The sequence below is a fragment of the Malus sylvestris genome, chromosome 5 (genome assembly GCF_916048215.2).
Source record: "Malus sylvestris chromosome 5, drMalSylv7.2, whole genome shotgun sequence".
Classification (NCBI taxonomy): Eukaryota; Viridiplantae; Streptophyta; class Magnoliopsida; order Rosales; family Rosaceae; genus Malus; species Malus sylvestris.
Window position 1 is genome coordinate 4,531,871 of NC_062264.1, and position 22,881 is coordinate 4,554,751.

Genomic DNA, 22,881 nt, shown 5'->3' on the forward strand with positions numbered 1-22,881 from the left:
TAATATCCTAATGATCAAGCATCTACTTGTTTAATTCATATAAATGATTAAACAGTTTTTCATATTGAAATAAATATTCTAGAGATGATCTTTAGGTAACAATACAGAGAAATGAACATTTCAAATTATAAAGTTCGCACAATGAAATGATGTTATGACGTCATGTAAGGAGAAATCATTCTTTACATGTAAAAAACCAAATAGTATCCTTAATAAAAAGCATGCTCAAATTTCAGATGCACTTTACTTCTTGTACCGTGTTGAAATTCGGCAAAGTTGTTGGAAAATTTAATAATATTATTATTATATTAAATTTATTAATTGAATGAAAATTAGAAGTGGAGCCTTTTGTTATAAAGATATGTCTACTTAAATGAAGTGTTGCAACTTTTGACTCTTCATGAATAATCACGTGCTTTCCAAAAATGTATCTCACATTTTATAAATAGGGAAGCCCCTATAATCACTATGAGGACTTTTCATTCGTTTATATAATCATACATAGAGTGCACTAAATATTAGAGTCTCATTGAGTCCATATGAGAGAGTTTTCAACACAATCGTGGTTTATGAAGCCTTGTGATTTGGAGTGCTACTATTACAAGGACGTGGTCGTTGTATCTTGGGAGACATGCGCCGATTAACCATAAGCACCGTAGTGGGGCATAAACTTGTCTTAAGGACAAAGTGTCCAACACTTGCCTTGACCGTATTTTCTAGGTTTTTCTAATTCATTATGTCATGTTCATTTAACATTGGTTACTCATGGGCATGCATTATTGTGATATATAATTGCATGAATTTTTTATTGATTTTATATGTGATTTAATATAGCAAGTAGACCCTACTTTTTCCAACAAAGGTTTGTTTAGAGGTGCACTCTTTGTTATTAATCTAAAGTGTTTATTCTCTTAATCATCATTTAAAGGTCGTCTCTAGAAGTTTTAGTTCAATTGGAAGGTTGATTAGTTATTCTTATGTATCAAACAAATTGACAATTATTGTAATAAGTAGTATCTTTATGAACAACCAATTCATAAGTGTTAAACAAAGTAGACGATTATGTTTATAAGTAATATATTTATGATCAACCGATCTATATGTGTCTAACAAATCGACAGTTATGGAACTAACAAGTAATATCCCAATGATCAACTATCAACTTGTTTAATTCATATAAATGATTAAACGGTTTTCATATCAAAATAAATATTCTAGAGATGATCTTTAGATACCAATAAAAAAATTGGACAATTCAAATTATAAAATTCGTACAATGAAATGATGTTATGACGTCATGTAAGGAGAAATAATTCTTTACATGTAAATAACAAAATAGTATCCTTAATATAAAGTATGCTCGCTTTTTTCCTTGTACCGCACTGAAATTCCAGCAAGGTTTGTTTAGAGGTGCATTCTTTGTTATTAATGTAAACTTTTTATTCTCTTAATCATCATTCAAAGGTTCTCTAGAGGTTTTGATTCAATTGGAATGTTGTTTAGTTATTCATATGTATCAAACAAATTGACAATTATTGTAATAAGTAATATCTTTATGATCAACCAATTCTTACCCTATCAAACACATAGACAATTATGTTTATAAGTAATATGTTTTTGATCAACCAATTCATACGTGTCAAACAAATAGACACTTATGTTTATAAGTAAGTTTATAAGTAATATCTTTATGATCAACCGATCTATATGTGTCTAACAAATTGATGATTTATGGTACTAACAAGTAATATCCCAATGATCAACCATCAACTTGTTTAATTTACATAAATGATCAAACGGTTTTCACATCAATAAATATTTATGAGATGATCTATAGATTCAATAAAGAGAAATGAACAGTTCAAATTATAAAGTTCGTACAATAAAATGATGCTATGACGTCATGATGTAAGGAGGAATAATTTATTTAACCACGCTGAAATTTCGGCAAAAGTCTAAAAAATTAAATATTCAAAACGGATTCTTGGAGAAATAATATACTGAAAATGGAGCATTGCATGGGAAGTTACTTTCCAAAAATAGCCTAAAAATGTTTTTTTTTCTACAAAAGTTCTTACCTTCTTTGGGTTCTTTTTTAGTACAAGGTGATTTTTCCTGTTGGTAGTGCTTATCATGTAGCAAAGGAGTTGGAAAATCACACTGGAAGGCATTAAAATACAATGATGTAAATGTATAAGGGGGTCATGCATTCCAAGCAAGGTGAAGGTTTTCACATTAAGATCATGTTATGATATATTTATTTTAAGAATTGCCCGATGTAATCTATCATTTACTTAGCTTTCGTTTTAATTTACTTGAGTAGGGTTGAAAGCTCCGACAAGATCTTTCTACCGTGGGTATAGGTTTGAAGTCATATGATTGTTAATAACATTTCTATAAAATTATTATGCACAGCTACTTTATATCTCCAAGAACCAAGCATGTGTATCCCAATCCCAAACTCAATCTCGTGCTGGCGGACAAAAAATGGAAAAATCCAAACTTTGTGTTTTATTTTGGTTGGATAATTTAAAAGGAAAGCTAACAAAAAAATCTTGAAAAAATTTAATTTTAATGAAAAATGACAAATAAAAATGTAGCATGCAGACAGGAATTTGACGTTTTCTTCTACGAACCAGGGGCAACTCCGTCAAAATAAAAAAAATGACATACGTCATCCATCGTCTCCTCCCTGGGCCCCACATAACCCTCGGTCCCGCCCTCTCCGTCTCACCCACTTTCTAGAAGGACCCAGTCAGTCAATCATATCCATCCGTCCCCCTCCCTCTGCTCTCCTCTCCTCTCCTCTCCTCTCCAATTTACGCGCCTACAAAGACCCAGCTCTACCGTCCACGTGTACACCCACTCAGCGCAACGACTCCGTCCTCGTCCCCCACTTGGCACCACGCCCCCACCCTCGGCGATCCAAAAGTAAACACAGAAAAATCAACGGCCCAGATGCAGCTCGTTCTCTCGTATATCCGCGGTTAAATCTTAAATTAAGGAAAAAGTTAGAAAAGCAAGATTAAGGAGTGTGTGGAGCTCCAAATATTTACATCCACCGTGTCCGCCCCGTGTACTCTTCGCGTTCCCCGTTAGCAAACAAGAAAAGTTAATTAGCGCACAGTAAAGTAATTAAGTTTCACTAATTATGGTTAAACTCTTAATCTCATTTCTATCCCGAACCCCCATCCCTTCCCCTCCATAAAACGCAGACTCTCTCCTCTCTCTCTCATCCCAACACACTCCTCTTTCTCTCTCTACATGTTTATAATCCTATCGAATTTGAATTGAATTTGGATTGGATTGGATTGGGTTGGATTGGGTTGGGTTGGGTTGGATTGGATTGGACTGTGAGAGAAATGCCAGCGACGGAATACTCGTCAGCTGGTTCCAATCAAGTCGGAAGGTCAATCTTCAGCCTCAGACGCGATCAGTTGAATTCAATGGAAAGTCACGGCCTTTCAGGTGGCAGCGGTAGTGGCGGATTGGACCTCGATTCCTTCCAAACCCACGTCGCCGATTGCTTCCACAACCTCTCCTCCTCCTCCCACGACGTCCTCTCCCTCCCATGGCTCCGAGACCTCCTCGAATCCTTCATCCGCATACACCAGGAGTTCAAAACCCTCCTCATCCTCTCGTCTACCAAAACCCACATCTCCAAACCCACCGTCGACCGCTACATCTCCGACTATTTCGAGCGCCACGTCAAGGCCCTCGACGTCTGCAACGCCATCCGCGACGGAATGGAGCAGATGCGCCAGTGGCTCAAGCTGCTCGACATCGTCCTCGTCGCGCTAGACCGGGACAGGACGCTCGGCGAGGGCCAATTTCGCCGGGCGAAGAAGGCCCTCGTCGACCTAGCCATCGCAATGCTCGACGACAAGGACTCCTCCAACACCACCGTAGCCCACCGGAACCGCTCCTTCGGCCGAAACAACAACACAAAGGATCATCAGCACCAGCAGCACCGGTCGCTCGGCCACTTCCGATCTCTGTCCTGGAGCGTCTCGAGGTCGTGGTCGGCCGCGAGGCAGCTCCAAGCAATCGGGAACAATCTATACGCCCCGAGGCCCAATGAAATTTTGGCCTCCAGTGGGCTGGCCCCGGCGGTTTTCACAATCAATTCGGTTTTGCTGTTCGTAATGTGGGCTCTGGTGGCGGCGATACCCTGCCAGGACAGGGGATTGCAGGTGCATTTCAACGTGCCGAGGAGCTTCGCATGGGCGGGGCCAATGCTGTCTCTGCACGAGCGGATTATGGACGAGTCGAAGCGGCGAGACAGGAGGAATGCCTGCGCATTGTTGAAGGAGATTCATCAGATCGAATGGTGCTCTCGGGTGATTGGCGATCTGGCTGACTCCGCGCACTTCCCGCTTGCGGAGGAGAAGGAGAGGGAGGTGAGGCAGAGAGTGCAGGAACTGTCGAGCCTCTGCCAGGGGATTAAGGAGGGATTAGATCCTCTGGAACGGCAGGTCAGGGAGGTGTTCCATGGAATTGTAAAAAGCCGAACGGAGGGGTTGGACTCGTTCGGAAGAATGAATAACCCCGAATGATCATCGAAATCAATTGCCAATTGAAGAAGAAGATTTTGGCGCCAATAAAAATTGGGTAAGGAGGAGATATGACTTTTTTTTTCATTGTATTTAGTCATCACTCAATGGATCAGCAAATCACCATATATATTGTGTATAGAAATTAGGATTATGCAAATGGACCGGCTTCCGTGGAGGTCCTTTTTTTTCTTCTACTTCTTCCCCTTTAGTTTGTGTTGTTGCTGATTTAATTTGCCTTTGTGTAATGGAATTCCTCAGCATGCTTCTGGCTGCTGCTCTTTCTCATTTTTGGTTCAATTGTTACATCAATTTTTCTTTTCTTCTCTGCTACTTGGTGATCGTGAGATGCGAATTGGGAATTTGAATTTGTTTGTGTGTGTGTGTGTTCGTGAGAGAGAGATATTGGAGGGTTTGTAGGATGAATTTCTCAGCTCATCGATTTGAGCAGTATTCTAATCTGATCTCGAACTACGGGGAGGGGAATTCCAACATAGGAACTGCTTGTAATGAACTTGACTTTTAGAGTAAGCAAGCGAAATCATTTGTTTCTCCTCTTTTGGGTTGAGTGTCTGTGTCTTATTGTCCACGTTCTCCACTACAGTGTCGGAAAATGACTCGCTCGCTCGCTCGCTCTTTTATCAAGCAAATTATGCAATGCGGAGAAACCAAATCATCAAAGATTCCGAATTTAGTCTCTTTGCAGCACTTGTGTATAAGGATTACAACCCTTTCTTTTTCTTCAAAATTGGATTATAATTAGGTAGTTATATTTTGATTGGTCAATGCTTAAGAGAATAGACAGAACAAATAAAACAAATCGGCTGTTCGGTTGTCGTTGGAATTTTCTGCTTGCATTATTTGAATGTGCAGCTTTAAGCACAGATCGAAGCTCCAACTTTCCCCATATGATAACGATTGCTGTCGTTTCTGCTGACTTCCATATGCAGTTAGGTTAGGCTTATTGTATTGCTGACTATTTTGGTGAAGCTGAGATTGATTGATTGGTGTTATTCATGCATATCTTCCCACTTTTTCTTGCAGGAATTTGACTATTATTCGGTCATGTGAAGACGTCCGTGAATTTCATCCGTTCTGTGAATTTCGTTTGGTTGACTTTGTAGGGTTTGATTTATTCATTCCCTTGGCTGAGTTCCAATTCTTGCCAAGACAATTCCATCGCTTTTGGCGTCATGGTTTCCCTTCCAAAGTTACTGAAGATGCTTCTTGTTTCACCAGCAAAATCCCGTTGCTACTACAGTCCTGAGCATATATATGTTATACTTAACCGAATTCTCTGAGTCGTCTGCTCTATGAACCTTGCCTCCTTTTGGTATACCACGAAAATACTAGGTTTCCTACCGATGCTACTTGGTGTACAGGGTTCTACTTGATCGCCACCTACGGATGTAATCACTGAGAGCAGTCTAGCGAAATGCCAGCTTTAATACATTGAAGCAGTCCCATCCTGTAGCAGTTCGCAAGGATAGCAGGTACTACTCATAACCGGCACTGCATGTTGTTATCAATCGCCTGTACACGTGGGAGCATTTCCTAACCATTAATGCATCAACGGTCAGGATTCGCTCACGCGTGAGTGGGCGACTGAACATAATTTGACTTTGCACGAGATACGCATAACTAATCGTGTGCATCGAATTAAGCCGATTAAAATCGGTCTTGTGAAGATTTCCTCTAGCTATTATTTAGATAAAAATAGATTTTCGGGCAATCCGTCACCGTCTTATCCTGAAGTCGAAGGGGGAGGAATGATAATGCAGTTGGTAGCCTGTAAACATCAGGCGACGGCAGAGTGCATACCTACCTCGTCGAAATGAGAGGCTGCCAGAGGAGAGGAGTTGACCCTAATTTTCCAAATTCCGAATTTGTAAAAAGGGTAGCCATCTGTGAGCTGTTGCTAAATGTAGGGTTTAAACGCTAAAAGCTAGTTTTTGTCTTTTGTATTGATTTGATGGAGTTCATATGGCATGTATTTGGAAGGTGGGTTTATGAATTTATGGTGTTTTGGACATGCATCCCTTCTTGGGTTCCTTGTTAGCTGTTGAGCCATAAATGCCAATAGCCAGCTCTTGTGCCTTTAATTGGTTGCCACTAACAACTAAGGACATCTTCAATGTACTAAAAATTTAATCTGGACTTAAATCTTATAAGATAGCGGTATCTGTATACTTCTTTTTACTTTTCACACACTCCCTATAAGTTTTTATCCTTTGATATCTTCAATTCATGCAATTCGATGGTTGCAAATTGAGAAGTGTGTGGAATGTAAATAAAGGTGTGTGGATAGTATTACTTATCTTATATTTGAGTCTGAGTTTGAATCTGTCTCATGCATCAAAGACTTGAAACTTATATACAAGTTCTCACTTTAAACGGGATAAAATGTTATTCAACTAAGAAAAATCACATTGCAGTTTTGATTCCGAATATGTATAAAGTATAATGCACATATTGTTTTCTCTTCTAATACGTAGACTCAAATTTTAAAACTCAAACCCACCGATCGTTTTGGACAAAAATGTAATAACATAACATAGGTGGGGTTTATTCAATCATCACTTTGTGGAATTGTAAAAGCTTTCATGAAATTTCTGTATGAGATGTCATGATTAGATTTTTGTGAATAACAAATTTAATACGAATTTATTAATGTGTTTATTTAATTACGATTGCGGTATATAATGTCATACCATTTTAATATTCAAATCGTCCTTCATAGAAGTTGATCTTTTAATTTTTCATTTATAAGTGGGGAAAAAAATAACACTACTAAACCATATAACTTTCAACTTTCAAAGATTTTTTTTTTTTAACAAACGATATTATCTGATGGAAAGAAATATGTGCTTAGAATATCATTGGACATGGAGACACACAGATTAGAAGCTATCTTTTTCTAGTTCTAATCCTGTTGATTGCTAGCATCACCAGGGACACAATAAGTGCTGAACCTGCGATTATAAAAGGAGAGCACAGCAGATTGGACTTTTCCATACCATCCTTCTTCTCTTGATCATCACTTGATTTCTTATCATCCACATCACTTTGTTCCTCCATTTCGGAAGATTCATCCTCATCCTTCTCTTTGATGTGTTCTTCGTTCTTCGCTATTTCTTGAACTCCGCTTCCCTGACCTTCTTTGATGGATTCGTGCTTTGGTAGCTGAACTGCATCCCCTTCTCTACGAATTCCATCCGCATTCTTTTCGCGTTGAACTTGCGCTTCTTGTTGTGTAGCTGTTGTATCTTCTGTTTGTTTTGATGATTCGCTGCTCTCTTGTCTGCTTCGAACGTGTTCCTCAATCCCTGCCTTAGGCGCTTCCAATTTTTGGAGCTCAGAAGAGTTTTCTTTTGCTGTGTCATGCATAGCAGTTACCTGATTTTCTTGTGAAGGCTTGTTAACTTCACGTGTTACTTCAGCATTTTCTCTCTTCGTAACTCTATTCGCTACAGTTTGATCTGTTTCGAATTCCTTTCTTCCAACTTTCTCTTTCAGAATTACATCAGCTTCTTCTACCTTTGCAACTTTTGACTCTTCATTGTTTTCGGAAACAGATTTTGTTCTGTGTTGCATACTTTGAGCCTTTGAATCTTTAGCTTCTTCCTTAACTGTGCTTCCTCTCGTGTCCTTTCCGATGACTCCATCAGCTACAACTTCTTTCTTGGAGCCATCTTCATCAACCCCTTTCGCATCAGTTCGACGATTTTCTTCTACTTTCGTTTTCTCGGTCTCACCAATTTCCCCCTCAATTTTTCCCCTAAAACCATATTTTACAGGGACTTCTTCAGCTGCGGAAGGCTGTTTTAGCTGCTGTTTCCCTGTATCCGCTTCATCTTCCTTCACTTCCTCGATCCCAACCCCGCGAATTCCTTTCACTGATTTTGGCATGACGATCGTGAGACTTGATTCGTGTACATTAAACTTGGCCTTGATTCGATCCAAAACCACTCCATCCGGAATTCGAAAGACTTTTCTGAAACCCCTTATCTCCACCTCTTTCTTGTACATTATCCATCCTGACATCACCTTCTCTTGAACTGGCTTCTCCCCACTGATGCCAATCTGCGTCCCATCTTCATTTATGTCAATATACACACGCTCTCTTCTATAACCTGCATTTATCCAAAAATTAGTTTCGTAAACAAAAACACACACGCAAATACTACGCGAGCACAGATTAATAAGATAAATGAAAAGGTACCGACCTTTAAGATGGCCGGTGAGGATGAACATGCTTTCGGTTTCCTTAGACACGAAAAGAGGACCGGATCTGTCCTTGGCAATCTGAAAGTTGGCAGAGGAGACATGATCTTCTACGGTATGGGTGATCTTGAGTCCTAATTCTAGATCCATTGGCGGTTTTTCGCGTTAGAAATCAATTTCGGAAACTCTCAAATCTTAGTTAATAAAAAGGGGTAGGAGAATGTGGCTATTGAATGGATGAGGGGCATGTTAATAGAGCAAATAAAACATAATAAAAATGGTTTGTTAGGGTGAGCAGATGAACAAAGCAAGCACATATTCATTGCTTGTTGTTAAGGGCGGCTGCGACAGTTTAAATCCCTTGCTTTCCGTTTTATTGTTGTTTGCCTCGGCGGGAAGCCAACGGTTGCTTTTTATGCCAAAACATGCAACTGCCAAGATAGCCCTTGGGCCTTAATCAAATTTGGGGTTATTCTTGAAGCTTGATAAATATCAAATTTAATTAATTGTTGACAAGATGATATTTAATTTTAAACTACTCACAAGAGGAGTCTTTCGCCCCGCACGCTCACAACACGTGGTTGTTCGGTCAAGACTCATCGAGTGAGTGGAGAGATTTTTTCAAGTGTTGGAAACTTAAGCGATACTCCACATGTCCTAATACAAGCAGAGGAAAAGATATATCTTTTAGTGTCCCTCAATTTATATTATGACACGTGAAGTACCTATTTAAATACCGAAAATTTTGAAAAATTTCTCCATTGAGTAAAAATAAAGAAGGGTGAGTGAAACTAGTAGGGGTGGGTGGGAGCCTGAATATAGGGGGCAGGCCTGGCTTGAATATTTTTTTTCTTTGGTCGTAAGATGGGTGGCAAGGTCGGTCGTAGAGTTCCGTTAAACTACATGGATGGAGTCAAACAAATGAAAGTGAACACCGTTTTGGCCAACTAACGTATTATTTACTAACAGACAATACTTGAGTTGGAAAAGATTTCAAGTTTGAACCCTAACTCCCTCTGTTTTTGATAAAAAAGAAAGGGGGTGTGCTATCTACACACCAATTTTTACCTCCCACACACCTTTTTTAATTTCCGACTGTCAGATCAAGTGAATGGAAAATTTATCGACATTCTTCATATTGCAATTTGTTTGCTAAGAAAAATGACTCTTTTTTTTCATGTTCTGTAGTAGTATGCAGATACTATCTATGCCCACCAGCTCCACTCATCCAGCCACATATCCACATAGGGTGGTTCAGATTGTAAACTTGAAATTTATTTGGAAAATGGATCACAGGTCATGAGAGAGTTATTCAAATGGTGTAAAACATGATTAATTTAATCAGTTGTGCCTTTGTGTTTGTGAGGGATCCAAAGTCCTCAATTGATCTGGGATAACTTTGCTCAAACTGGTCATTGCTCTTGTGACTTTTGAAATTTAAAATAAAATTCCTCCAAAAATAAAAGTGGAGAAAGGAGCATGATAAAAAATGGGGATAAAAAAAGAGAGAAATTAGCGATTGATTGCATGCCAAGAACTAAAGCAGCAAAAGTGGTAATGAATTCCAAAGTAGGGACTCTAATCTAAGAGCATCATTACGATAGATTTTCAGTGGTCCGAAAAAACGGTTTGATACACTGTGTTATAATAAAAATAGTTGGATACTTAAACAAAAACTTTCCAACCTTTTGTATTACGACACTTAATGTACCGGACCGTGTTTTCGACAGATTGATAAAAAATTCCAATCATTACAAGGTGTATAATCATCACTCTTAAAAAAGCAGGTGCTTTAGACTCATCAAACCATCATTACAATACTCTAATCAAAGATTAAACTAGCTACCTCAGAATTCAATTGACTATTTTACAAAGTACATACCATCTCTCTCTCTCTCTCTTTACATCATCAGGAAAACCACATAAAATAGAGCCAATTCCATTTGAGCAGAAAATAACCCCACCAACACCTGCAACCCGCAATCCAAAAGAAACCCAATCAACCTCCCATCAAAATTTAAAGTAAAAAATGGAAAATTGCATTCACACAACATTTTCATCATACAAAAGCTACATACACATACAATTTCATGTATATAATAATATGTCTGGGAAAAGAGATTTTCTTAAGTCACCAATTTACCATATATCAATAGTTTATTAAACAAATTGTTCACTTTTGGAACAATTAAGAATCGTTTATTAAACAATAACCCCACTAAGATGAAATATTAGTTGCATTGCATCAGAGAATCCCTCGACATTTAGGCGTACTTTCCTGGTGGTAACCATTATCTTATGTGCTAAACTTCTTTTAATTTTTAAAGAAAAATGAAGAAATGAGCACAAGTTAATGGTTCAGTCCATGAAGTCAAAAACTACAAACCTACTGATACATAGTAGAAATTTGACTCTTTGACATGTAACCGAAAACTAATTTTATCAACGGCGAAAAAGGTTATACCGCTTAAGTATTCAACTTAAAATCAACTGACAATTAGTAAAGACGTGGAAGATGCAGTGGTATTATTATTACCTGTCTCTGGTGGCCAGAGGTTGGTACAGGGTGTATTGTAGCAGAATCCACTTCACCAGTAGGCAGAGGAACAGCAGGATTACTATTAATAAATGGGATTCCGCCTCCACCGCCGCCTTTATCCGTCACTGAAGAACTTACGCTTGGTTGTGGACTGGGAGATAAGGCCACTTGGCGAGGATGGAATGGCCATGGGAATACTGGAGAAGATGCTCCTCCACCACCAGGTTTCGGGGTTGGGGCCGCCGTTGGAGGAAGCTCCGGAGAGATTGGTGAACTTGAACTTGAACTTGAACTTTGCGGCGGCGGTGCGGAGGAGGAGACTGTAATGGCCAGCTTTTGGGTGTTTTGGCATGTTTTGAGCAGAGAGGCATTGTTGAAGGCAAAGTAGAAGAAACCAGTGCGTGATGGGTGCCACTTTGCAATGTAAAAACAAGAATTTCAGTCAGAAAGCTCAAATCTTTGAGAAAATCATGACTTACCCAAATGATAATTTACTTGTTTTGAAGCTAATTTATTGAAAACCCAAGTTTAAACACAGATTTAGTTCAGCTAATTCTCAAGCCAGTTTAGAGAGAGAGATATATATATATACCGTGAAGGAGGTGGAGTCAGGTTTGGTAAGTAGGGTGGCTTGAGTGAAATTGCAGAGATCGAAAGCCCTTTGGTTCTGGAAAATGTAGAGGCTGTACTGATACTTGTGCTTGAAAACTGAAAATGTTCAAGAAAATATTGAATCAAAAACAAAGAAAATAAAGTAGTTGAATTTGTTTGGTTTTTGACAAATACAAACTACTTACTGACGGAGTCTCCCACATGAACAGTTGGGTTTTTCCAATCTGAAACTCCATCAACTAGTATTGTGGTGGAGTGAGAATGCTGGAAGAGGAAAGAGAGCAAGCACAGGAAGACGAGCATGGAGAACTTCATTGAGAGCTTCTCTTTTAAAATTTTCTGTCACCCCAACGTATAAAGATGGTTTATTATTCAGATTAGTCAGAGGCTTCAGTCCCTTGTACCCATGCCTTTTATCTATGTGCCTCTGGCCAATCGCAGAGTTAGGAATTTTTCAAGGTGAGTTAGGTTGAAGATTTAAATTTTTATAAACAAAGAAATTTGATATTGTATTTTTCAGAGTGTTAGCTGGTTTAAGAAAATTTTCGCAAGATAAGTCAAGGATTTTCGTTATTAAACAAATATATGTTAAAATTCAAACAAATCCAAACTTGTATATGTACAAGAAGTGATGAGAAAAATGATGTAAGAAAAAAAGAGGATTAGTAAACTGTATTATATAATTTTATATGATTTGAGAAAATTTGGATTAGTGACTAAATATATAGTGTGTCACATTTGAAAATCAACAAAAATTATATGTAAAATTTTATTTTTCACCGAAAGCTATCTGGGCTATAACCCATGGTAGCCCATAACATGGCTCCGCTAGTGCTATATGTACTGTAGCATCGATTTCAATAATACAATGTTATGTGAATAAATTTTTAAATATGTGTTTACATCGTTGGATATCATAACAATAGAATGTTCGTGTCATAAAAATTATCCTTTCTTGTAATATCATGTATTTTAATTTTCTCATATGCTATCAAATTATTAGCATAAAATATTTGGACAGCGGCATTTGTATTTTAACTTTCTTACATATAATTACCGTATTATTATAAAATGTAGTCTGAAAAAGTGTAGATTCATTATTCGAGGCCAAGGACAAAGAAAGGAGGGCTTTGAAGGAGGTAGGTTCTCAGCCTTTCCACTTCCCGTACCTTCATGTACTCTTTTGTTTATGTGGTTACAGTTAAATCATGTCAACATTTTATATTATTATTTTATTTTATTTTGTTATTTCTATAAAAAAATTATAAAATACTAACGTAACTTAACCTTGATCATATAAAATAGAAAGACACAGAAAATGAAAGAGAAGAGAACCTACCTCAGGTTTTGAAAGATGTGAAAAAGAAAAAAAAAACGTTAATAGGAGGAGAGTGGCATGGAGACTGTAAAATGTCAGTAGTACTTTGCTTTTCCGTGAGACGAGTTTGAATGGATGACAGACATAAATATGGGAGATTGTGTACGGTCTTATTTATCACAATTATACGTTCTTTTTATTTATCACAGTAAAAAGTTGAATCATTTTGTTGGTAGAAAAACATTACCCTTTTAAAGAATAAAGATTTTAAGAGAAATAAAAAGAGGTTTTTGAAACTGTCATTTGGTTTCAATTTACTTCTTGAAATTAGTTTTGTTTCATTTTACCTTATGAAACTAACATTTTCAACTATTTTGATCTCACTCCACCCTATCCAGTTAAAAAGTTATTAAATTCAAAGGAATTTTAGACAGTTTGTTTTTTACACATCTATTTACCTTCAACCTACACACTAAACAAATCTCAATTCCATTTTTAATAATTGCAATTCAAACCCATGATGTTTTGGGCCCTTATTAAAATAAATCATTTAATCCATGGAAAAATTCCGAGCAACAAAATTATTATATCAACCAAAATAAGGGTTATATATATTTAGAGTCTTTTTACTTGCAAAACATCCATTTATTGGCTCGAAATTTGCACTTGAAAAATACTCATTACAACATAAATGAAACATGATCAGCTTATTTCAAGATCAGTCTAGTTCAATTAATAAGCCTATTTAAGAGAGGGAAGAGTTATCAAACTCGAGACTCAACTACGAGCTAGTGCCCCAATGGTAAATGACGGATTGCGAGTCTTCCTTCAAACTAAAAACTGGAGGTCTCGGGTTCGAAACCCATTGCTGGTATGGAAGCCAGACTTGTGGCCAGGGAGAGGCTGAAATGCCTCTGTGAGTCTTTCCGACTCCTGGAAAGAGTGAATAACTGTGGTTTGCCACCAGTTATCCCCCTTTTATTAAAAAAAAAATCAAACTCGAGACTCATAAGTGAAAATCTAATATCCTATCTTTCAGAATATTGGATTACATGCAAATAAAAGAGAGGATTTTTTAAAAAAAAAATAAAGAAAAGAAAGAGAAGTGAAGGGATCTTTTGGGTGGCACTCTGATTGTAGATGATGGGGATTATTATTCTAAAATGATTAGGTCTTTGATTATCAACCTGCAGTCTCTATTTTCAACCCAAATAAACTAATGTATTGGGAGGTGGAGGACTGCAAATCACTTCCTTTTAGGCCTTATTTATTATAATTTCTCAATTTAATCCATAAAAATGTAATCAGGCTCTTACTTTGATGCCTTCAATAAAATAGTGGTAAGGGAATAAGATCTTCAAAGTCTCTCTCTTTCTCCTGTTCCTTCACCAATAATACTTGCTTCAAGCACATTGAGTTTTCCTTCTTCCCTTCATACATGCATCAACTTTTTTTCTGGTCAGATAATGCAACTGCATGGAAAGAATGGAAGTGGCGAGGAGGCAGAGAGAGCAGAGACCAAACCTGGCCGGCATCATATGCAGCAAAAAAGCAACCTTAAATTTGATTTGTATTTGTCGATGAGGTCAGTGGGCCTATCCTACTTGAGGACGTTAGCCAAAGAACAGAAAGCTACAAAAGCACTCGCCACGGAAATAGAAGACAAACACAAAGGCAATAAGGACTTTGAAAGGATGAAATGGGAGAGTCGGATTCTCTCTCCTCTTTAATATTGAACTCGAAAATGAACATATTTTTATGTCAAATTGTGAATTCAGGTCATACAATTAAGTTATTTGTCACAGAAAATCTGTAGCATTTTTCAGTGAACATTTTTAAGAGTACGAAAGTTTGGTGAATTTTCAGAATTTTCAAGTTAGTAATTCTTCCGTCGAATCTATATTTTATCACTTAAATTAGTGAAAGAGAAAAGAAAGCAAAGGATATAAAAATAGATCGTCACACTCGAAGTTTGATTCTAATAGAGATGGGCAAGCTCTCAACTGGGTATTTGACACAGTACATACAACAGCCACGATTGTTTTGGTTTAGTTTTTGTCTTCTGTTTCGTCTGGAAATTCAAATTTATTAGAACAGAATCAGCAAAAACAAGAGAAGTTTTTCAGTGTATTTGAAACACGAACTAGTACACCAACGGACATTGAAAAAATATATTCTCTCCCTCCACTTATATTATGATATGTAATGTACTAACTAGTGTGCTTGATACATAAAGGAAAAGAAAAAAAAAACTGTTCTAAATAGAGTTGGAGTGGAGCATCACCGTTGCTAGTTGCTACTGAAAGTTAAACAGATCAAAATAATTAGGTGTTTCGGGTAAAAGGAATTTAAGTTGGCACAAGTCATAGTTTGTATTGATGAATTTATTAATTCCGACCTAATTAATTTCGTCTCATGACATTTTTGTGACAATACGAACTCATTATTTCACTCACGGGACTGAGGTGAGCCCTACATTTTGTCTGTGCATTGTGTTTGATAGGTCGTGAACCATCACGGGACGGCTGAGTGGTTACAGACAAATTCCAGGCTCGTATACCATAAGACACGATCTGGGAGAGGCTGAAATGTCTTTGTGTCTTTCTAGCTTTGAAAAAGGTGGACAGTGGACTGACGTAGTAAAGCCACTGCTGATCCCCTTCTTTTTGGAAAAAAAAAAAAAAGGTTTGATGGGTCGTGAATTCCTCTCCTCTCAATTGGCTGCTTCTCATTCGATACTTCTTTTCTTGCTCTCTTCTTAATCGGCGGCTTCTCTCATTGAGTTGTTGAGTTGAATTCATGTGTGCACACATGGACCAGGGACTCTTCATAAGTCGGGAAAGAACGACAACGTCACACTCGCCACCCTTTGTTCATATAAGTGAATTTGATTTCCGTCCAAGATTCAACTTGCGCGAACGAGAGTGGCCTAATTGACACAAAATAATACCACCATTATGGTGTGTTCAAGGACGGAGCTAGTGTATGCCTAGGGAGGTGGATGCCCCTATTCATTTAAAAAAATGTATGGTTGAGTTCCAATTCTCAATAACCAACCCTAATTAAATTACACTCAAAAAATTGGTAGGCAACTAAACTAGTCTACCGTTTTGGATCCCAAATGCCCTATCTGATGACAATTTAATTAACAATTAATTTAATTGTGCCTCCCCGTTTTTCTAACCTTAGGTCGTTAATCCACACAAAACTTATCCCACCACATACGGCAAAGCAATTCCGGTCCTCAACTTCTCTAGATTTTTCCTCCCCTTTCATTCAACCAAAACTCAATTGAATTTGGAGTGTTATAGATAGTTGGAGTTCGAGTAATCAATTATCAAAATTCAACATAAGAATTTTACTCCACAAGGTATTTTATACGACTTTACTTCTTAATTTGCTTTTGGCATTTCAATTTAGAATTTAGCTTTCTAATTTATAGATCAATGGATGAATGATAACATGATTATTTTTATATAAAGATATTTAATGGTATTGGTAATGATTTGTTATGCAACGCTTTCAAAACATGAAAACGATTCGAGAAATAATGTAATATGTTGTACGAAAAACTTTATGGATTAATATATTAGTGTTTTGTTCATTAAATTCTTGAGATTTTTAATTGTGACTTTGTTGTTTGAGGATATCCCCGCTTATACAAATCTCTGACCTCGTCCCTGGGTGTGTTTATGTCATGCAAGTTGCTCTCGTGTTGCTCATGTCCGCGTATTTGTCATGTTGTTGCACACCGGTTTTAGGTTTAATCTCTCAGCAAGTTGCCCTTAGTTTAATTCTACCCTCCTAATACCATTCAGAACTTCCTTCTCTGAGATTTGTGATGTATTTCTTCAAAACACAAATAAATAAATAAATCTTGTTTCTTAGTTTGAATTAAGTTTTTCTTAGTTCACTCTTAAACTTCCAATTGCTTTCTTTGCTCGACAACTTAACTGAGCCATCTTCAATCATATGATCTGATTTAGAAGTACTAAAAACTTGGCGCTAATCCAGGGGTTGATTAAACATTTTCAATACCCTACGGGTTCAAATAAAATTTCCCAGTGAAAAAAATCTTGGGCAAATCAATGCATGACTTGCATTACATAATTTATTAGTCGAACGTGTGTACAAGAATTCAAGAGAAATCTAGCGAATGAATGTGATTCACTTAAAAAGGCAATGTTGATGTATGTAGAGGTAATCCTGTCTCTGTAGGTCAACAAAAAGTAAACCATAAAATGAACTAATGAACAAGGATATTTCCGCCATCGTTTCTCCTCAAAAAACATGAAAGTACATTCTTTGAAAAGGAAATATCGTCTCCAAGTAAACAGAAATACAAGCATACGACCACACCCCGTCTTGTTTTCAATACTTTTTTTTTATATAAAAAAGAATCGATATTCGCTAGCAAGAAACTGAAATGCAAGGTCACCTTTATATAAACATAGAGCTAGAGATCAATCTTCATATACTCCCGGAAAGGTGTTATACGCCATCTAAACATAATAAACTAATTCTCAATCCCGACCTCTACTTCACCCTCAAATCAATAATCGTGGGAAAAGAGGCTATCATCACCTCTTAACTACATACATAACAAGGCTCTCTCTACCTCTATCTCCCTCGTTGACGCTATCATTTTCTTCTTAAGGAATGACCTTCGTGACTTGGATTGCAATCTCTCTCAAAAAGACAAACCACGAACCACGCTAGCTCTTTAAGACTGATAATATCATCAGGTGGAATTTATCGAATTCAGACAATCAAATTGCAAGTCGAATATTTTCATACTTTTTCCTCCTAGGTCTTGAAGCAATGTTGGTTTCCACGTCACAAATCAACCATATACATTCTTACCACTGCAATGAGCAAACTCTTCGGAGCACACGAGGTGGTCTTCGCTTCTCCACAACCGGAATGACGTTTTCCATTAGCTGCAAAAAAAATACACAAGAAGGTCAACTGCATAATAGCCAACGACTATTACAACCACTATGTCCCTCATCTTCTGGATAAATATTTCAATTTGTTTGCTCGTCTAATTACTTACCACATCCAAATATACATGAAAGTACATAGTAAGACTTCCATCGAAACCATTATGTGTTATTATAACATACTGATTGTCTTGACTACTCCAAGTTTAAATGGTCCAGAGGACCATGAGCCATATAATTCTTGACTACTACAAACCCAAAGGTCAAATTATCTAGAGAACCACAACCATTTACTTTTGGGGAGTGAAATGTTCCTTTACGCAATCATATTTATCATGGTGAAACTTCCTTATTGTCTTCTCTCGTGGATGTAGGCAAAGACGCAACCATGCATATTGTTTGTATGTTGTTCCGTCAAGCATGAAAAGGGTCTCGAACTATTTCAACTATCTCACAGCAGCTTCCCCATAAAAATCTATCCCCTCATAAGTTGGTGATATGCTTGGCTAAGGTAAAGTGCTAGGTAATAAGTACACTAAAAATAGTTCCAATTGATATGCTCAAATTTAAGTTAACAAAGGGTATGCTATTTATCGAAATTAAAAACAAAACACAATTGTAAAGATTGGTGTAAGCAAAAATTCTCAGTTATAAAAAGTCATATACATCAAAATAAGTTTTTCAATTTTTGAAAATTTTATATGCATCGAAATAAATGACCAACCTTTCACAATGCATTCACGCTATGTCTGTTTGCCTGAATAATACACTGCCTACTAGATAGTGCCTCCATTGTACTCTTATTCATAAGACTCTGCTTTTGAATTATCATGATTTAAATTAATTATTTGTTTCTGTTGGTTTACTGGGAGGAGGGTGTTGCTAGATGTTCTTGTAGAATGCTAAACAATTTATAATAACAGAAAAACTGCATATTACAAAAAACATAACTAGAGGTTAAGTTTTTTTATTTTGGGATTAACAGATGATTCTATACAGATTATATTATATAGCTTGGCAAGAAATGCAAAAATTATAAGAGTCGCAGATTTGTGTTGAAAAACCACATCAACTGCATTAATATTTCAAGATAAACCAAGGCCTCCACCAGAGAAACAATAAAAAAGTTCATATCTAAGATCTAAACATTATGCCACATCTATGGCTGCAAGGTATAATTCAACAAGAAGAGTCATTAGAGTAGGCTTCTAGTTTTCTTTACCTCTTCTGGCATAAGTTACAAAATAATGGCAACATTTTATTTTGGGTGCACTGGAGAAAAAAGTTGTAATGTTTTCCTTGTGATTTTCTATACTATCTGCCTCATATTGTATTTTTCACTTTATCAAATTTGTTGCTTCTTATCCTAAAAGAAGATCACCATGAGCCAAAGACCATGTTCTTAATAAAATCCAATCCCTTGCGTCATCAATTAACTACATGCACCGAGAATGAAATGAGTACCTGCTTAAGTCTTGCCTGAGTCCTATCCGCCTGCAATAAAAATATATTGTTACAAAATGGAATACGAAATAAATGTTAAGGCACAAAGGACAGCAAGTTAAACACAGACACCTCCCTGTTTGGTGGCATGTTTACATGTTTACTATAGTTAGTCAGTTATTTTGAGCTTGGAAATCTATTTGGCCTGGCTGGTTAGGCCTCTAGCTCTGTTTGTTGTACTTTGGGGACTGCTTTGTTGTCTGTTATTAATAAATTTCCTTCTCTCAGAAGAAAAACAGGTAAAATGCGAACATCCAGTTACAAGGTCTACACATCAACTTGAAAAACCAAAATATCAAAATCAGATAACTTAAAAGGAATGATATAGCTCCCACACATACTCATGAACCCAGGCATCATGCACAAATACAAGAAATCCAAACCCATTCCTCATTTCAAACCAATAGGCAGTCCGAAATATAGGCAATTGAACCAACAAGCCAAGTAGTAAATGTTATAATGGATTGAGATAATTGTTTAATATTTCATAAGTTATGATGGATTGAACTCATTCATAAAACTTGAACTCATGTTATAACGGACTGAACATGTTAAATGACGTCGTCAAGTACTTAAAAGTCTTCAATCATTTATCCCTACACTTTGCAAAACAAAATATTAAAGTATATACTTCAGTGGTTTTGTATGCATGTATTCATATACATTATATGAATATGTACATATATACATAAGATTTTTATAAACATATTTCTAACTCATAATCCTTACTGAAGCCTTTTATTCATGAAGCTTGGTCATGAAACATTACTTTGGCTTGGGTTAACTATCAGGCTAACTAACCAAGCGAAGCCCGGCAGCTCTCTTCACTTACAACTCTTCTGACAAATGATAACTAAGTCTTCAATGGGCCGAAATAGGGCAGAGTAGCTATATTTGCTTAAAGTATGACTACATACTGCTTTAAATACGATAGAAGTGGAATTTCATCACAACAGATGAACACGGTTGTCGACAAGTCAAATCAAATTGGAAATCTTTTGGAGTCACGTACTTGTAATTGACAAAACGTCTGCAACCTCAGAAAATGAGACAGATAAATGGGAAACTAGTTTTGTAGCAAAGTTTAACTTAAGTAACTGTCGTAACTATCCTGAATACTGATTGTGACTGAAACACAACGAACTTTGTCCCCAAACTCTAATGCTACTAAAGTAAGGAACTTATAAAGCATTCAGTTCTGCAAATGATCACACACTCTTCTACTACCATTTCGCAGTGGGAAAACGCATTTCTCACCCAAATCAGTAGCCAACAACAGTCCAAAGCGCAATTCGGTTACCTGTTCTTTCAAAAGCTGCTCGTTTTCCTCCTCTAACCTGACCGCCAATGACTCCAATTCAACTTGGTAAGCCTAAAATCCAAAAAACAAAAAAAAAAAAAAAAAAAAACAAAACAATAACAAAAACAAAAACACAATCACAAAAATACAAAATAAGTCATGAGAAAACAAACAAAAACCATTTGATCAAAAACCCAATTCCACACCTGCTTTCTCTCTCTGGACCTGGCCGCGGATTCCCGGTTCTTGATCATTCTTTTCTGTCTCTGCTGCGCCGCCTTATCCATCGGCTCCATAACGGCGCGCCCTCTCTTCCCCCTCCCCACCCCACCTCCACTCCCAGCAGGGTCCGCCCCATTTCCAAACCCAACTATCGACCCTTCGACCTTATCAATCGACCCGAACGGGCTGAGCGGGATCTGATCGAAGGAAAACACTCCGCTGCTCAATCTCTCCATCTCCGGCGGTGGCGCAAGCGGAAAATCCTTAATGTCGTTCTCTTCCACGGCCCCGGCCCGAGCCAAAAAGTCCTCCAGTGTCATCATCTCATCCGGAACCTCCGCTTTACACTCCTTCCGACTCTCGCCGGACACAATTTCCCGCCAAACTTCGTCGACGGTCTTGGGCGGCGGCGCTGATGATCCATTAACATCTGCAGCGGCGTCGAGTAGGGTTATTTGGGTGTCGAGGAGGGTGGCGTCGGTCATGGAGGTGGGGTCGTAGAGGAGGCCGTCCGCGGTCATGGAGCCGATTGGAAGCGAGGGGGTCGTGTTAACGATGCTGTTCTGGTAGTTGCTTAGGGTTTGGGGGTGCGCAGAGGAGGAAGACGGGTGTGGTGTGGTGGTGGTGGGCTTGGGCTTTGTAGCGGAGGAGAAACTGGAAGGGCGTCGGGAGAGATCCGAGTTTTGTGATCTCGACGACGACGACATTAGCTTCGACGAAGCCATCTCTTCCGTCGCCGATTTCTCAGGCACCTGGGACTCTGTCCACTCTCTTTCGCTCACTAGATTTGGAATTTTTAGGGTTCTGATTTGGTTTTTTTTTTTTGTTGGGATCAGACCCCCGAACCGCAGCACAGAGAGGAGCAGCCTTTTCAACGAGCGAAGCGAAGCAGTTTCCACTTTCCGGAACCTGTTTTTTTTTTAATTTTTTGAATATTTTGATGGGACCAATTATCTAGTACAATCCATGGTACCGAGATTATGATTGCATGGTTTGTGGGTCCCGATAGGACTTACGTGGGCCCCACGGAATGGCGCAATCGGAGTGGGGGTGTAGGGGATATGTGTGTGGCCGCGTAGTAGAGCAAGTTTAGCCGGATGCCGGTTTTGAACGAGGCGTCCCTTGGGTATGTTTGTGGACTCGGCTACAGTGTCTTCACGGACGGCTGGGACGGCTGTGATGAAAGGTTGTGTGCTGTCGTGAGCAGATTAGTGAGTTGGGCTTGATGATTGTGCACTGATATATTATGGTTTTTTTTTCCTTCCTAAAAAGGTTATTTTATTAAACACTAAACACAAACTTACAAGCAAACCAAAGATGGGCCTAAAACAAACAAAAATTGGCCTAAAACGAAATTAAAAACACAAAAAGAGCCCATAAACGGTAAGGCCCAAAAATAAAACACAACAGCCGAAACCAGAAGCTTCCACTGCATTCTCCATTGTACTAGTCAATCCATCTAATTCCTTGTCCACCGCCGAGTATCGCCTCATCAGACGCCACCTCCAACCTAATTTGCTACCTGAGCACAACCATAAACTAGGGATAGTCGGCAACTAAGAGATAGAAGCCAACTACCATTATGAAGTTCGTGGAAACCCATGAGCGACACTTCTAGAATCGGCAGACAACAAAAAAGAAAGTGGTGGTGTTGAAAGCACCCGAAC

The 22,881-nt window shown here is 38.0% G+C and overlaps 4 protein-coding genes and 1 long non-coding RNA gene across 5 annotated transcripts; 1 reads left to right on the forward strand and 4 right to left on the reverse strand.

Moving 5' to 3' along the window:
* The first annotated feature begins 3,190 nt into the window (after positions 1-3,190).
* Positions 3,191-6,589, forward strand: LOC126623514 (protein ROH1-like). The gene is made up of 2 exons (XM_050292417.1): positions 3,191-4,611; positions 5,598-6,589. Exon 1 carries the CDS (start codon positions 3,363-3,365, stop codon positions 4,554-4,556), a length of 1,194 nt encoding a protein of 397 aa, XP_050148374.1. The 5' UTR covers positions 3,191-3,362; the 3' UTR covers positions 4,557-4,611; positions 5,598-6,589.
* LOC126623515 (uncharacterized) lies at positions 4,930-5,364 on the reverse strand. Its single transcript, XR_007623786.1, has 2 exons — positions 5,223-5,364; positions 4,930-5,186 (listed from the first exon to the last, which is right to left on the reverse strand). It is a non-coding gene; the product is annotated as an uncharacterized LOC126623515 (long non-coding RNA).
* A 697-nt stretch (positions 6,590-7,286) lies between the features above and the next one.
* On the reverse strand, positions 7,287-9,149 carry LOC126621474 (uncharacterized). Its single transcript, XM_050289973.1, has 2 exons — positions 8,780-9,149; positions 7,287-8,686 (listed from the first exon to the last, which is right to left on the reverse strand). The coding sequence occupies exons 1-2, from the start codon at positions 8,925-8,927 to the stop codon at positions 7,461-7,463; spliced, it is 1,374 nt and encodes a 457-aa protein (XP_050145930.1). The 5' UTR covers positions 8,928-9,149; the 3' UTR covers positions 7,287-7,460.
* Positions 9,150-10,552: 1,403 nt separating this feature from the next.
* On the reverse strand, positions 10,553-12,327 carry LOC126621598 (uclacyanin-3-like). The gene is made up of 4 exons (XM_050290137.1): positions 12,114-12,327; positions 11,909-12,024; positions 11,314-11,730; positions 10,553-10,747 (listed from the first exon to the last, which is right to left on the reverse strand). Exons 1-4 carry the CDS (start codon positions 12,241-12,243, stop codon positions 10,679-10,681), a joined length of 732 nt encoding a protein of 243 aa, XP_050146094.1. The 5' UTR covers positions 12,244-12,327; the 3' UTR covers positions 10,553-10,678.
* Positions 12,328-17,611: 5,284 nt separating this feature from the next.
* LOC126623797 (G-box-binding factor 4-like) lies at positions 17,612-22,137 on the reverse strand. Its single transcript, XM_050292777.1, has 4 exons — positions 21,199-22,137; positions 20,993-21,064; positions 19,654-19,683; positions 17,612-18,186 (listed from the first exon to the last, which is right to left on the reverse strand). Exons 1-4 carry the CDS (start codon positions 21,937-21,939, stop codon positions 18,106-18,108), a joined length of 924 nt encoding a protein of 307 aa, XP_050148734.1. The 5' UTR covers positions 21,940-22,137; the 3' UTR covers positions 17,612-18,105.
* Positions 22,138-22,881: the final 744 nt, after the last annotated feature.